Consider the following 17,558-nt stretch of genomic DNA (forward strand, 5'->3'; position numbering starts at 1 on the left):
TTAGGTGTAATAGGGATGCAGACGACTCAATTCCTTTTACATATTCTCAATGCACCGCATGGGATTTAAAAAACATATCCCTTGCGTCTGTGTTTACACTTACTCACTCATTCTCACTCAGATAAGAATACAATAACACAAAATACAGCTCGCATCAAACCATCAACTGATTCCAGATAGTGTTGACTGTACACGTACATGTCTCAGATTATTATAAATTTCTTAAATAATTGCTGATTGGGTGGGTTTTCACAGATACACAAATACCACCAATATACTTTGTAGATAAAGCAAACAATGTTTTCAAATGTGAGTTGAAATTCCATTCAAATCATTCACTTTCTAGTCTTACCAAACAACAATTAAAAGTCTATTATAGATTTGTTATTTATTAAAATTCAGGTTGGCTATGTGGTTAATTTATATTATTTTTTAAAACCTTTTACTAATGTTTAAAATTTATGTTAGAGCTCTTGTAAGTTCAACTTTTAAATATATCAAAAGTATAAAACATAAATTACAAGCTTAATATTTTTAGTTCGTTTCTAGGTTGGAATAATGATATTTATAGGTTATTTTCTAATCTACATAGTGCGTTATAACCTTAGTGTGCATATTGTTGACATGGTTGAAATACCCAAAAGACTTTTCAATGTGTATTATAATGATACTCAGTCTCTTCGAACCGTTTCAAATATACGATCTGGGGTTCGTATTTACATGTAACGTTAGAATCATCTTGACATTTTTATATTTTACTATGATAATTAAATATAAATAATTCTTATGCCGATTTTAGCACCTTTTTATTATATATGATCAAGGTGGTATTTTTCAGAATATTATTGATATAATACATTGGAATGAAATGAAAATCGCCTTATTACTTGCTGCTTATCACATTGGATATTGTATATGCTTTCCAATATTTCATAATATTGGTGATACGTAAGATTCTTAATTTAAGGCATATCTTTGTTTTTACTAAATTTGTTAGTATATAATTATGTAAATTGTTTTATTGTTTTGTTATACATAATTTCGTTATTATTGTTAGAGCACTAAAAATAATATATTTTGGTTATCTTTGGCAAAGTAATTACATCTAATCGTATTTTATTGTACCCGTAGTAGATGAGACCAACATGTTTTTCTTAAGTTGTTGCATGTGTACTAACATTAGTACAATGTAATAGCATTAGTACAAAAATATTTTGATTTATGACGTGACTACTTTATTTATCTGGTAGGTAGCTTTTAAATTTGAAGATCCCAAGGTCTAAGCCCGTATCAGGTAGAAAAAAGTTACTTGTTTTTTCCGTTACGAAATTCTCAGTGGCAGTCCGATATTAAAAATTTATTAAACGTTTATTTCAAAATGAAAATTGACAGTGTTGACATTCTGGGCCATTTCCATGACATTTCCATTCTATCATTAATCATGAGAGTTAGAGAATAAAGACTGTACCTGAGTTTGCGCATTTGAGCTCTGTATCTCCTGACTATTCTCCATTAAGAATGTATGACCGAAAATGGTCAGGAGGTCATTACATAAATATTATTTTAATAGAAAGTAATAAAGAAATAACAACGCCTGTTAAAATATAAATATATCTAAGCATCTCCATGCATTTCCGTTAACAAACAATTTCCAGATTTGGACCGATGTGGGTTGTTGGTATAGCAGGCTTAGTATCAGGTGTCTTAAATTGTCTAACTCCAGCATCTGCATATTATAACTTCTGGTTGCTTTTTGTTGTACGCATTTTAATTGGTTTCTGTGCGGTCAGTAATTTTCATTCTAAACAGATAAATTTATTTAAATTAAATTATAAACTATGACATAAAGAGAAGCTTTACTTTTTCTTCAGGGTGCGATGTTACCCAACATGGTTCAAGTACTAAGACATTGGGTACCACCTACTGAAAGACATCATTTTATGTGGGCGTATTGTGGTAATATTTAAAAAATCTATTTACGTAGATGAGACGTTATATGTTCATAAATGGTTTTGGATGTTTTTTATGTTTACATGTATCCAATTTTGCTTAATTTTAATCAGGGATTACGACAGGAACGTGTAGCACTTTTCTTATCTGCGCAGCTGTGCAGTATTACTTTCGATGGTCTATTGGGTTTTATATTTCTGGAGCGATGCAAATGTTTTGGGCAAGTGCGTGGGTTTTTATAATAACTGATAGCCCTGAAAAACATCTCTTTATATCTAAAGAAGAGTTAGGATATTTATCAACAACTATCGGAACAGTTTTTAACATTAAGGTAATTCATTTGCGTTAAATTTCAACTGTTAACTGTTATACAATTAGCTTGTTAATTAAAAACATATTTTCAGTTAACAAATTCTCAAGCTCCGTGGAAGATCATTTTACAATCTATATCGTTTTGGGCAATTTGTATTCTTAATTTTGGTTACGCTTGGATGATCATATCAGTTTGTATACATGGACCTCTTTACTACACTGTTATCCTGAATTACAGTGTTTATGAAGTAATTTTTCTGCTTACTTTGAAGATTAATTATGTAAATACCACAACGGAAAAAAGTTTGATAATTTAAATTTATTTTTATAGGCATCAGCGTTGACAGCTTTACCTTTTCTTATTAGACTTTTATTAGGAACAATTATAATTCAAACGTATCACTGGTATAAACATAATACTAAAATTAGGAGAGTTAAACACATGCGGAAATATTTTATAGTTTTTTGTAAGTATTATCTTTGATGTTTTTTGTACCTAATTTAATTTATTTTAAGCACTAAAGATGATATTTTATAGAGCATGATGTTTCATCGGAGACTTTCAAATAATATTGAAACTTAACAATTGGATTACAATAGAAACCTATAGTATTTAAAATCATATTAATTTTTATTTTAATCTACATTAACCTTCTTTATATTGCAAAAAAATAAAGTGAAGCACTATTCTTATAAGGTTTTATATTAATTATTATTTGACATAGCTCACGTGTTGCCGGGAATTTTAGTGTCGATGGCGTGGTTCGTTCCAATCAACCCTGGCCCAGTTCTGCTGACCACAGCTATTGCCTTTACCGCAGCGGGAATGGATCTTACTTTAGATATTTGTTACGTAAGTTTTTACTTAATAAATAGCATTTAAGAGTTGTTTTAATCTTTGTATATTTTAATTTAAAACAGGAGGCACAATTTCATCCGAAACATGTGTATTTCCTCACGATGTTTTTCTCCGACTATCACGATATAAATAATCACAAACTAAGCGGTAAAACTTAGTAGTTCTTGCCAAGACCAGATAACATAATATCTGATTCTTAACTGCTTAATAAAGTCTTAAGTTTTAAATAGTTATTTATTAATTATCTGTCCTAAAATTATTGAATTGTAATTATATAGATAAAAGCATTTTTGCAGGAACTTTCTCCCAATTACGTCAATTCTATCAATACTGTAATTAAAATAATTGGAAATTTACCTGGAATTATTATTTCTCTATGCGTAGGCGAAGTTACACATCAATACAAAGTTAGTACCTATTTTTTATAAATATGTTATCTATTAATCACTATAACAATATATAATACAATAATCATAATATACATAATGGTTTTAGAATTACAGACAATTTTATTTAGATATCGTTATTCTGCTTACTCTTTATAAGAATCTTGAAAACTTTAGATGGTATACAATCAAAATTCATTCCTAAGATGTTGACTGTGTCGCATATTCAATGCGTCAAGCGATCTTTTCTCTTGAACCCGAGGCGTAATATATTTTCTTTAATTTTTCCCAAAGTTTTGTCCCAAGCAAAAAAAACATTAAATAAAAAGCTGAAAACGAAAAGATTTTTGTTTATTTTAGAATTCCGCTTTCGTTTGGCAATACGTGTGGAGCTTCCATGGTACGATATTGTTGTTGAGTGGTCTAATATTCCTTGTTTGGGGTGAAACACGTGTCCAGGAATGGAATGAAATGCGGCGAAGGTAACTAATAACAAGTCTGCCTTAATCTAATACGCAATATTTAAAATAGTTGTAGTTTTAAGAAATATTATTTTGAAAGGTCTTGCATATTACTGTAAAATAATTTAAAAAATGCTAATTATTTTATATTAAAAGCTAGGTTATTAAAGTCAATATGTTATATCACATTTTTAATTAAATATATATATAATTTATAAATTGTTCCATTACTGCAAAGGCCGCGGCGGAAAAGACGTCTCGTAATTAGACCATCTATCATGTCAAACATCGTTGAAGTTGATGAAATTAATGAAGTGTCGTGAGTAATATACCTACAACATGATAAGTGTGTGTGAATTATATAATAAAATATACTTTCTGTAATAACAGATATCGTTCCTCATTACCTCAGCGGCCAAGGACATTGAAAACGATGATACTTTCGTCGGATTAAGATCTATGTTAACGTTAAACATGCATAATGTTGATATGGTATTCATATCAACATTATCATAGAAGTTACGTGATCGGAGAAAGTCAATGTGTTGTGGAATAGTCGGCCGAGTCTCTTTGTAGCCACACCATAATCGGAACGAGAACAGCATCAGGGAACATAGCGTGCCCAAGTTAAGAGTCTATTAGTGTTTTGCTAACTTAGTTATATAGTAGTGGTCAATTTTCCTTATTTTAGAAATAATTATTTATAATGTATTATAATAAAATTTTATAGTAACTTTCTTTTTTACTCTAATGTTATCAGATAAAATTAAATTGAAATTTAGAAATACGTAAAAAAGGGAAAGCAGGCGAGCTAATGAGCCACCTGGTGCTAAATGACAAGTGACAACCTTCGCCGATAGACACTGACACTGCAAAAATAATAAACTACTATCTACTGGTTCAAAATACAATGCAAGTGGTTTTATTGTTGGAATAATTTTAATAGACATTTACTGCAAATATTTTTTTTAAATAGTGGTTGATCTAGTCCTAGTGGCTAATTTATACGGCTGCAGATTATGAGGTCCTGGATTGGAATCCTTGACCGGGACATCAAAAGCTGTTTTCATTTTTCTGTCTAGAAATGAAAAGTAGAAGATCGAAGTTAGAACGTTGGCTTTGATATATCACATAAAAACTTCAAAGAATATAATTATTATAATCTTTTGAGTTATATTATAGTTTTTGGACTTTTTATGTGATATAAAAACTCCAAAGAATATAATTACGTCATTATCATTTGTTTCACGCTTGCTCTCCTATTAATTTGGAGTCGCTACAGTGTGTAATCTCTACTTTATGGGCTAACTTTTTGACCTTAAGCCTCCTCGGAAATTATTTTGTATTGGGTTGATTTTCCACCATCTTACAAGCTTATATGATTGATGGATGCGTTTTATAAAAAAACCCTTAGGTTTAATCTCACGACCGACTAGTTGCTTGACATTGATTTACTCTATACTTTACAGGAATCACACGGTTTGCACTATACAACATGATACGATACGATGCAAGACGCTGAGACATTTTAATTATCTTATATAATAAAAATATACAGACAAATATTAATTAACAATTATATATATATTTTATCTGGGTAAATCACTCTGGTGGTAAATATTCTACTTTGCTTAATTTCGTAAAAGATATTTAGATATTACGAAATTGACATCTTTTTTGCTACGACATAATTATAATGCGTTATAAAAGTGGGCAAGCTTATTCTGGTTACATAGAGTCCTGATAAGGGTGGAGAATACAATACAAAACGTATATCGTTTAATTATTGGTACACATAAAACAATGTGAAATATTAGATAAACTTATCATCAAATTTAGAGACATATTAACAGAAGTAACACACGATAAATATTACGTTTACATGATATATTGCAATCGAAACTTGTGCCGCTGACAATCGATTTATATAAAATGTTACTTTTCTAAACGTTAATGTCAATTATGAACCGTGTAATTTTTGACATTGACAATTGGCATTTCATTCTTTTGTTTGTCATAGTAATACTATATTGTAATATTTATTATTTTTAAATTATATAAATATGATGAAACGTAGCATAATTGAATACTTTTCTGAACACGAAGGCTATAAATGCGGTTATTGTAAAAAACCAAATTCTAATTATAATCATGGTAATTTTTTTAAAACTGTGATAATGTAAAATCTAATTAGTTTTTAGTTATAGAATATAAAAATATTTTTTATCTTTTTACTCTTTAATTTATTTGATATAAATTGTAATATAACTACAGGAATGTGGGCTCACACAATGACCGTGACGGATTACCAAGACTTAATAGATAGAGGATGGAGGCGGTCTGGAAAATATTGCTATAAACCAACTCTAGACATCATCTGTTGTCCGATGTATACGATTCGGTTTGTATTACTTTGCTTCTCATTGTCTACAAAATAGGAAACATGGTATAGTATGTTACATTTTTTATGCACAGATGTAGAGCATTAGAATTCAAATCATCAAAATCACAGAAAAAAATATTGAAAAGATTTAACAAATTTTTAATGGGCCAAGATGAGAATAAAACAATGTCTAGGAGTAATGAAGACATGACTATAGATGACGGTGAGGGCAGAGAACTGTTTGTAGAAACTACGAGAGCTCATCAAGAAGGGATAATTACTGATATAAATTTACCATTTATTGAAGATGTAGATGACCCAGGTAATGAAGGACAAAAATAATAATATAACAATAACAACAAGAGATACATTTTAGTTATTTATTTGTCTTCATTTATAAAGATTTAATTTGATCTTATATTTCAGAAACAATATCCTCTCAAGAACCTCACACAAGTGAAGTTAAACAAGAAGGTAATATATATGGTTTAAGCAGGTTCAAATATATAACTATAAAATAATGTTGTGTTGTTGTTTCTTGCTATGCAGATAAATCAACTCCACAAACAGACTCAGTTGAGGATAAATGTACAAAACTAAAACAAAACAAAGGTTTGTGAATTTGTTGATCTTTGCTAATTTTAAATATTATGAAATATAAACGAAACTTTTTTGTTTAGTCGCAGGGCCTGATCCAACAAAGGGGCCATGTAAAAAAGCTAAACAAGTCAGACGTGAAAGGATGTTGGAAAAACTCAAAAATAAAGGTGTTGACATAAATAATTTAGAAAATGTCAGTAAAAATAAGGAAAAACGGATTGAAGATTTTATAAACGAGTTGCCTAATGATGTTAAAAGGAAATTTGAGGTATGTATATGTTTTATAAAGAGAACAAAACAAGGTTAAAATTAAGGTTCGCCCACTTTTAAGTGGGTGAGGGTGCAGGTGTTAGATTATGTTCTTTTCTATATTCCTGACAATGTCTATGAAAAATTCCAGAATATTCAGTTGAGTTTTGAAAATGAAAAAAACAAAATGTTTGTTTGGACAAACTTATACTTTCATTGTATATCAAAATATTTATTAGAACTTTGCGGAAATATACCTATTACAATTTATATTAAAATAAAATTAAATTTAACAAAGGTATGCAAATAGTTATATATTATAATAAACAGAATTGTGAAAAAATGTTTTTTATAAAATATAATAACAAATAAATAAATATATTAATATTATATTTATATAATATAATATATAAATAATATATTTATAACATATTTATAAATAAATAAATATATTATTTAATTATATAATAAAAAAAATATATATTTTTTATTTGCTAATTGCAAAAATTTTAGCCTCTATTAATTTAAACCTAAAGAGCCCAATGGTACTACAATTAAAGAACATAGGAATCTGGATTAGATTAAAATAAATAAATGGACAACATTGAATAATGCAGTGCTGCCATCTCACATAAATAAATAATAAAATGTTGAAGCAATGAATGCCGATTTAATAACCGAAATTAATTCAATAGATTACTAAAGATAAATAAATATTGTAATTGAAATTAAGACATTGGGAAAATAAATTTATAGATCTACACTATGACTCATCGTCTCCTAAAATAAAGTGATTCTTTAGTATAAACATTATTGTTTTTCTATTAAATATTGTTTTTATTGTATATTTAAATTGTTTTTTTTTTATTTATTTCAGATAAAGTTGGTTCGAACATCACCACCCAGTGCAGAATGGTTAGCAACATCCAAAGAGACTCATGAGGTTTATGTTAAGTACCAGACAATAATTCATGGAGATAGACCTGAAAAGTGTACAGAATCAAAATTCAAGGACTTCTTAGTGAATAGCCCATTATTGGTATTATATTTTATATTCATATTGAGGAAGTAATTATTTAGCAATTATCATATTCTTATTTTCAGGTGCTCTAATAAAATAAGAAAAATATAGTGCTTTTATCTGTATGTTTTTATTTATTTTACTGTATTGGTTTTCTTTTACTATAAACAATCATCATCATATTTAAGGACATTCCGTGATGGTCATATTTTTATAAGTACAAAGACGTAATTTTTAATTGGTAATTATGCTATTTAAAAGAAATATTTGGATTAAAAAAATATTATAATTGCAGGAAGAGTATTCAGAGATTGGTCCGTATTGTGGTTACGGATCATTTCATCAACAATACTGGTTGGATGGAAAAATAATAGCAGTAGGAGTGTTGGATATATTACCTAAGAGTGTTTCGTCTGTTTATTTCTTTTATGATCCAGCATATAGGAATTTAACTTTGGGAACATATGGTGCTCTAAGGTAAACATTTTCAACTTACTATGTTCACCCATTTATTTACATTATATCTTTAATATGATTGATATTAGAAATGAAGTCTGCAATATTTCACTTATTTATGTTTGTCCATCACCACAAATGGATTAAACAGTCATAATACAATCAGCACATTTTTTTTTTATAAATGTGAATGTAAATGCTTGTAATTTGTTATTTACTTGTACATATAATTTTCTTTCATCCATTACAGCTCTCTTATTTTCATTTGTTCCTGGTAGGACGTAGTGACAACTGTATAACATAAATTAATTTATATTTTTCAGAGAAATAGCATTCACCAGGGACTTACATTCCATGTGTCCGGCTCTTCAATACTATTATATGGGTTTCTATATACACTCTTGCCCTAAGATGAGATATAAGGGGAATTTCTATCCATCGGATCTACTATGTCCAGAAACATACAAATGGTTCCCTATTAAAGGCTGTTTAGAAAAACTAGAAACTGTGCCATATACGAGATTTGATCCCGATATTGATAGTGTTGATGAAAACTTTCCTAGTGAGAATGATATTAATTATATACAAGTGCTAACAATGGGAGAAGTTATGCATTACAAGTTATATAGACGTAGAGTTGGGAAGAGAGCTGAAGATATTGAAGAAATGCAACAATATGCGAAGCTAGTTGGCTCCAAAGCTGCTAAAAGCTTAATAGTGGTCAGATAATATATTTATGTTGATATAAACTAGAAAGACGTACTACTAGGCGATAGCAGTCATTTGGTATCACAATGTATTTTAAACATTAAATGATACCGCTATTTTTAATACAATTTAAAAACATATTCCAATGACAGAAGGAATAAAGAAAAACAAATCTTAGATTTACATTTTTTATGGGTTCTGTTAATAGCTCTGCTGTATCATGCACTAGACACAGTTCTTGATAAATACATCTGTATGCATAACTTTACATAATTTTACTTAAACTACTTATATCCACTTTAATTTTATTTCCAAAGTTACGATAGCTAAGTCGCTGATAAACAAAACGCCATTTTTTCATAGATTATTATAAATCTCGACAATGATGTCATGTCCATTCAAGATCAAGAGGCACTCGAAAGGTTTCATACTTATCAATAATAATGTTTTTATTTCTAGATAAATTTTAAACTTGACGGTTAATTTAATAGACTCGGGTACGAAAAATTAATTACCATTATATTTTGACTGTTTAGCTTTATTATTCCATGAATATTTAAAACATTTGTGTTTCTATCGGTTTGAACGATTTCTTCTTGTGTTAGTTGCACAAGTGTAAGTTGGTAGATCAATAAGTTCCCATTGCTAGTAAATCCGGATAACTGATCCTGAACTTTGCCAACTAACTAAAAAGTGCCAATATACTGGTATATAGTAATAAGTTGCAATGATTTTGATGAAAAACGATATGAAAATTATGAATATTATAACTTTTCCTTCGACTAATTTATTCGTCTTATTAGTAACTTTCACATTATATATATAATGATAACTTGCAGGACATGATTGATGTAATAATTATGATTGTTTAATAAATTTTTGCTATGTTTTCTACCCAGAATTCGTCTGGAACGACAACGGGGATATTGTATCATTTTTTTCTGTTTGTATATAGGTAATACCTTCCAACTTAATATTAAATCAATTCGACCCAAACGATTCACATGGAATTTGGCATATAAAAGTAGCGTACTAAATTTTTAATTGCTCTAATGAATGCATCAAATTGATTTTGCTTTTTAAAGGTCTCGTGTTGTAATTATTTTAGACATATCTTTCTTCATTTTATTTCGCCCTAATATTAATAAATACTAGGTGTTTTCATTTAAATTTAGAATTTTGCTACAGTAACGCTTATCTTAAGCAATATAGGCCCAGAAATTTGGCAGATTAGGGTTAAATTTACACGTTTTCAAGGATATTTTTTCATATTCACAACAAAGGCCCTTCTTACCACCACCACTTCATACATACATGGTTTGGTTTTTAACTTCATTAATATTTAAGAATCTAGTTATTCTTAATTAAAAGTTATACTTAATTTAGTCAAATAATCCATAATTGCATTTTTAATTTACCCACCTCCTGTATCACCTCAAAATAGTATTCCCTGTTTAATTGTACACTAATTAGTAATTTATAATAATAAGTTATTTTAATTAGAATAATGTGTACTATAATAAAATTATATGTACATAGTCTAAATAGATTGAATAAAATGTTTGAAACATTATTGGTTTTTTCTTTGAAATATGTTTTCATATTTTTTGTTTGCGTACAAAATCTTTTTTTATGTTGTAGGCAGGCGGACGAGCAAAGGGGCCACCTGATGGTAAGTAAGTAAGTGGTCACTACATGTGGACATTTGCGATGTAAGAAATAATAACCATTCCTCACATCGCCAATACGCCACCAACCTTGGGAACTAAGATGTTATGTCCCTTGTGCCTGTAGATACACTGGCTCACTCACCCTTCAAACTGGAACGCAACAATACTAAGTATTGCTGTTAACCGGCAGAATATCTGATGAGTGGGTGGTAACCACCCAGACAGATCAGCGCAAAGCCCTACCACAACTAAATTAAATTATAAAATCAATTGTGTCTAAATGTAATGTATATTTTTTATGATGTTAGGTTAAGGTTAAATATCGATTCTTGGATATAATCCAAGTCCATGATCTAAAAACTATCGAATTCGTATCGTAAAGGTATCGAGTTCCCTATATGATAACGGTGTATGAGGATAGTACGTATAGCGAGGCACGCTAATTGCGACTAGCGATTCGGTGGGCGTAATAGTGTTCTGACAAACGAGAGGTCGATACGATTACGTTAGTGACGTTGGCATTTAGTAACATATTTTTCAATAGATCTTTATTGGTAGAATTTGGATGATATGATCGAATTTATTTTAACTATTTATTTAGTGAAAATTAAATTAACAACTTAACTTTGTTTAGCCTGCCTGTATGATATATCGTATATATTAAAATTATACAAAGTGTATTCGACAATTATTGTCGTAGCGATTAAACTCCGTCGTGATCACCACGATTGATCACGTGTCGTCTATTTTATTGAATCCATATGTAATTTCTATACTTTTTGGCATTTTCTACAAATGAAACCGTCAATCGCTATGTGATTGTATAAGCCCGTAGGACGGTAAACGATAAAATAATGATATAAAAAAACCGCCGAGTTTCTTTCGCCGGTTCTTCTCAGGGCTAGGTGTTTCTTTTTCGAACCGGTGGTAGTTTCTAGTTTGATTATGAAATTATTAATCACATTAAAATGGTACCGCTATCCACTTTGCCCAAACCACCGGGTAAAGTAGGCTTATAGGGCAAAGTGAACACAAGATTAATTAAGTAACAATTACCGAATAATATAAAAAACTTGGGTAAATAAAGGAAGGAATAATAAAAATTCAACTAATCAGTCATTAGTGCAATTGTCACACAGAAATATGCCATTTCTCTCATAAGCCGTGCATTTCTCGTGACTCCATTGCTTGAAGGAATTGCATTAGATCCAGTCATCAACCGGTTGTTCGTTAATTTCCATATAATCCTCTCCACAAAAACAGCACGTACACTTTTTTATCATTTTTTAGTCCTTAGATCCTTTAGCTTTAATAATTTTGGTCATTTTAACAATTTTATTCGTTTAAGCAATTTTGGTTGTTTTGGTTCTTTTGTTCCTTTTGGTAGTGTCAACATCTCTTTAGTCTTTGTGAATATTTTTTTAATAATTTGGTACTTTTAACAAATTTAGCTTTTTGTTCCTCCTTTACAGCAGTGCTAAATGCAGCTTTGAATGCTAAATCACTAGCATTTCCATTTTTATCCCAATTTTGTGGATATGTTAGATCGTTTCTTTTTGCATAAATACTTTAAAATCTTTAACTAGCAAGATTTCATTACGTAGAGAAGGACAAAAAAGACAGGAAAAAATTAATAAAAGCTTATAAAATACGTACCGGGCCAAATAAACACATGGTGGGCAAACTGAATACGGTGTCCACTTTGTCCGTGTTCACTTTGCCCAGCGAGTACTTGTTGAATTAAAACCAACCTAAAATCAAATATAGAAACAAATTCTCAATTAAATTCTTAGCAATATTCCAGCAAGAAAATATGCATTTTGAAGATAGAATCAACTCAATACAGGTGTACTACATAAACATGAGTAATTACAGAATAACGTACCTTGAAAAGTCGTAAGCAATGTTCACTTTTTAATTTTTTATTCTTTTTTTCGCAAAGGACTCATGACTCGGGCTAGATCTATGTATTTGTTTACAAATGAAGGGCGCGGGGAGCACCTCGTGACGAGACGGGAGCGCACTTAGGCGTGTTATTTTCAAATAATGGAGGGTATCCGCTTTGCCTGGGCTGTTCACTACCCCGGTGCCCGGTGCCCGGCCTTCCCCTACGTATAGAGAAACCTCTCATAAATGTTTTTATATAAAGGTATTCGGTATTTTGTACATTAATTCGCAGTGGAGAAGCATATTAGAGTAACCTTCTAATCTTTCTCCTTACCAGAAGAGAAGGTTCGGCCCAGCTGTTGTGGAAAAAATATTATAACGGTCTGCTACTTAACTTTTTAAATTCTCGACTACATTTATGCCCTAAAGTTACGAGTGTAGATAAAAATAGTCGTGCAAATTGCATGCATTAAATATATTATGAATGGATGATAGATGGATTATCGACTCATTTACAAATATTAATAAATGTGTTGAGCTACTCGTGCTTATCTACTAATAAAATTTGCGAGCAAAACCGTTTAATCCAAATGGGTAAAACGATAAGCAACCAACACTTGTAATATATCTCAAATTCCTGGTTCAATTGCAAAATTGAAGGTACTTTTTAAATATATAGGTAGGCGGAAGTTTAAATGGGTTACTTGATGTTAAGTGTTCGGTCACCACCGCCCATAGACATTGGCGTCGTAAAAATATTAATCATTCCTTGCATCGCCCATGCGTTACCAACCTTGGCAACTGAGATGTTATGTTTCTCGTGCCTGTACTGTTAGTACTGGCTCACTCACCCTTTTGACTTCACCAATACTAAATATGGCTTTAGTATATATGATGAATGGGTGGTACCTACCCAGACGGGCTTGCACAAAACCCTAGTAACAAGTATGAGAAAACGTATAAAATTAATACTTTATTAATTTTTATAAGGATTAATACGACGTGTCAAAAAAATTGGAAAAGGTATAATTCACCTATATTTCCATTTTTAAACAGGTAACATTAATGTAATTTATCTGTAAAAGATGTGTGGCCTATGCTGTAAAATAATCTTAAAGGTACTTGGAGATCCAAAAATATCACATACAAAATTTTCACTAATCTATTTGTATTGTTTATTGAGTGTGCAACAGGTGGCAAACGTACCATATCTTTTCGACATGTGATGGATTTAATAATAAAGATGAAAACGTTCTATGATAAGAGAAATCATTCATATTTAGATTGTTTATCTTAGATTACATAAAAATATATACTTTAGTGTTCAAAATCATTATACAAGATAAGATTGGTTTGATGTCTTGATAGCATAGATACTATCGTCGATACGATACACTGGCTCTAAAATAAATCGGGCGAAGCTGCGGTTGAAAACTTGTAAATAATAACATGTTAATACGATTTTTGCATTTTAAATTTCGTAAGTTTTTAATTTTACTATGTCAGCTGTTATTTGGTTGTATGGGATGGATGATGTGGTCTCCTATAACTGAGATCACGCTCAGTGTATTTATGATGTATTTAAAGCTTTTTATGTGTATTTCTTATTGGAGATCCTAATAAAATCTTTTTTATTTAATTCTAATCGACTTGGAATGGTATAAACAAACATGAGGGAATGTGTATATAATAATTAGTAGAATACATAATGTTATGTAGCAAAGTTGAAACTAATGGATTAGATACTTTTAAAAATATTAGTCGAATCAAATTGGATTTTAAAACGAATGTAAAATAATTTTATCTCTCTTTAATTAAGATGCAATTATTGTCGTTCTACAATTATAAATTGTTTATAAATACCCATAACTAAGTAAAATAAATATGTAAAACGTTGCGTGGCGTGACGAGCGTTATGAAAATCTACGGTATTTTGCTTCATTTTGCTACGTAATATTCTTATACAGAAGGAATATATATTCTTATACAGAAGGTATATATATTCTTTGATTAAAAATATTGCTTACATATTAAATTAGGAAATATTAAACATTAATAAATAGTCCACTGTTGTGCTTAAGCCTCTTCTCATTTTTGAGGAGAAAGTTTTTGAGTTTATTCCACCACGATGCTGGTTCATTCACTTGTGGAAGATTTACATCTGAAACATGCAGGTTGATAAATTATTACAAACACAAATTAAGCACACGAAAATTTAGTGGTGCTTGCCCGTATTGAACCCGCGATCTTGGGTTAAGCTAGAGACGTGTTCTACTGTTACGTGTTTTACTCACTGGGCCAACTCGAATAAAGTTGTCTTATTACATTTAAAATAATTTAAAAAGACAGTTACAATAATGGCCTGCAGATGAAAATAAATAGAAATGTTTTTAGCTAAAATTCAGTATACGAGTGCATACGATTCAGTTATTGTTATTATATATCGCTCACAACAATAACGAGACAAAACAAACAAAACAAGACGTCATATTTAAAACAAGTATTACTTTATTCATTTCTTTTTAATTTTATTTCATACATTAAATAGTGATATCACAAAAATGTAAATCGTCAAAGAAACAACTTTCACTAAGCCATACTTTTTGTGTTGTTCGCCTTTTAAACGCGTGAACTTTTTTTCTACATCACTTTGCAATTACGCTAAAAATGTAGTATGATGTTAAATAATTTTAAATAATAACAATAAAATACTTAAATATAATAATCTTGCGCTAAACACCATATTCAATTAACATTGATGATGTAAGCATCGCAAAACATTTAAAATGGAATTATTTAAAAATATCATTTTCTTTGTACAGACTGTTTGAGTACGAAAAAAAAATTACCGTTATTTTTTCAATGAAAAATGTTATTAAGTATATAATTTTGTTTTTTTCAAAGTAATAAATTATTGTTTATTGATTATGAAAATTATGTTATGGCTCGAGGGATATAATACTTGGATGATCGATCTTAGCCGAAAGACTGGTTCAAACTCCAAACATTATTCTCATTCTTTCTGTCACATGAGATTCTATAACATTTAAACATACCCTGATATATAATATGCATATCCATTTGTCTTAATGGTACAGTATGGAATAAACAGCAAGCCTTCAAAGCAGCAAAGGTATTTGTTCAGAATTTAGAATCATGGATATTTAGGATCATGGATAAATGTCAAAATCATTGTCTATCAATGACGATAAGTTTTTTCCATTATAGTTTTCAATCGAATAATTTGGTTTTAATTGTATAAACTCTCATACAAAGCCTTAGTGTATAGGTAATAAACAGTTATCGCAATAAATATACTTGTCAATTTCCCATTCAATTTCGTTGACATTATTAACTAAAGCTCATAAAATATAAACACGCTATAGTTGCAAGAAATCAAGATAATTTTATAATACTTTATATATTTTTATATTTTCCTTTCATTGTTCTATGACAATTGGAATAGCAGTTATTCAGAATTTTATTATACCATAAGATACAATAATTAATCAATTTTATTTAAGCTAGTCGCTTAGCACAGGGATTTTTAACAAAGTATTAAAAAAAGATATGAGCAAGCAATTCAAAGTGTGTTGATCCCGTACATCGAGATTTCTTTATATAATTGAGGTCATGAGGTGTTACTCCTCAGGTATTCGATATATATAATCATTTCAAGTTATATTCACGATATTTATTTTAAAGTTTAAAACAAAATTAAAATGGTTTTTAACTTTATTACAAAAAAAATCATTAAACTCTTTTATCTGAGAACAAGTTTTGACTATTATTAATAACATAATTGTCACAATAAATTAAAACTAAATGCCTATGCGATTATTTCCTTCGAATTCAAGCTATATAATATTTATTATAATCAAGAATGTTACATTGTTCAACAAATCTGAAATAATTAAATAAGGTTTTTACCCTCTATAAAATAAGTGAACTGGTATTAGCTGCAGCAATATCTTAAGACATAAATCAAACGACGCCAGAGGTTTTGCAAAAAAAGGTGCATAGGTATGTAACATGGCGCATCGAGGATAATAACATTTAGTAAAACGTGTAACTATAACAATATTAAAGTGCTTAAGAACTAAAGTAAAATTGATAAAAAGCAATATTTTTTAAATTAAAAATAAACAAAATTGCTCCATTATTATGTTCTGCATGCATAATCGTATGTCAAATTTTAATAAGTTTCATTTAGCTTTTCAAAAGAGATCGGATAACAAACCCTCAAACCCAGTTTTACGTTAACATCATTCAAATCACAGGGAAAGAAACAGTTATTTAAGCCTTATGTCTAAGACGAATAATGAGATTCACAAATAATTACAAAGTCGTATTAACGGTACCTAATCGAGTTCCACGACGGACGTTAATAAGTAGTTAAGTATGTAAAGGCTGGTGTTAGTTAGATACAGATTAGTATTTAGCTCCTTAAAGACCCATTGTGTGAGTTCAAAGGATTATAAGTAACGAACAACGTCAATATACTTGAAACGTATTTTAATAAATACTCTAAATCTAATAATATGGAGGCAATTAATAATAATTATACAGAACAATTTACAATAACATTTCAAATTGTAGATTTTAAGCAAAAAAGT

At 29.6% G+C, this 17,558-nt stretch overlaps 2 protein-coding genes across 2 annotated transcripts; both read left to right on the forward strand.

Moving 5' to 3' along the window:
• The first annotated feature begins 414 nt into the window (after positions 1-414).
• On the forward strand, positions 415-4,718 carry LOC126771848 (sialin-like). Its single transcript, XM_050491988.1, has 13 exons — positions 415-475; positions 550-708; positions 839-948; positions 1,656-1,785; positions 1,872-1,956; positions 2,064-2,281; positions 2,355-2,510; positions 2,594-2,729; positions 2,988-3,115; positions 3,418-3,528; positions 3,868-3,989; positions 4,207-4,287; positions 4,359-4,718. Exons 1-13 carry the CDS (start codon positions 449-451, stop codon positions 4,420-4,422), a joined length of 1,527 nt encoding a protein of 508 aa, XP_050347945.1. The 5' UTR covers positions 415-448; the 3' UTR covers positions 4,423-4,718.
• Positions 4,719-5,983: 1,265 nt separating this feature from the next.
• Positions 5,984-10,843, forward strand: LOC126771852 (arginyl-tRNA--protein transferase 1). The gene is made up of 9 exons (XM_050491992.1): positions 5,984-6,122; positions 6,243-6,369; positions 6,444-6,673; positions 6,778-6,825; positions 6,901-6,963; positions 7,032-7,219; positions 8,078-8,239; positions 8,517-8,698; positions 9,001-10,843. Exons 1-9 carry the CDS (start codon positions 6,032-6,034, stop codon positions 9,404-9,406), a joined length of 1,497 nt encoding a protein of 498 aa, XP_050347949.1. The 5' UTR covers positions 5,984-6,031; the 3' UTR covers positions 9,407-10,843.
• The last annotated feature ends 6,715 nt before the right edge of the window (positions 10,844-17,558 follow it).

The sequence above is a fragment of the Nymphalis io genome, chromosome 11 (genome assembly GCF_905147045.1).
Source record: "Nymphalis io chromosome 11, ilAglIoxx1.1, whole genome shotgun sequence".
Classification (NCBI taxonomy): Eukaryota; Metazoa; Arthropoda; class Insecta; order Lepidoptera; family Nymphalidae; genus Nymphalis; species Nymphalis io.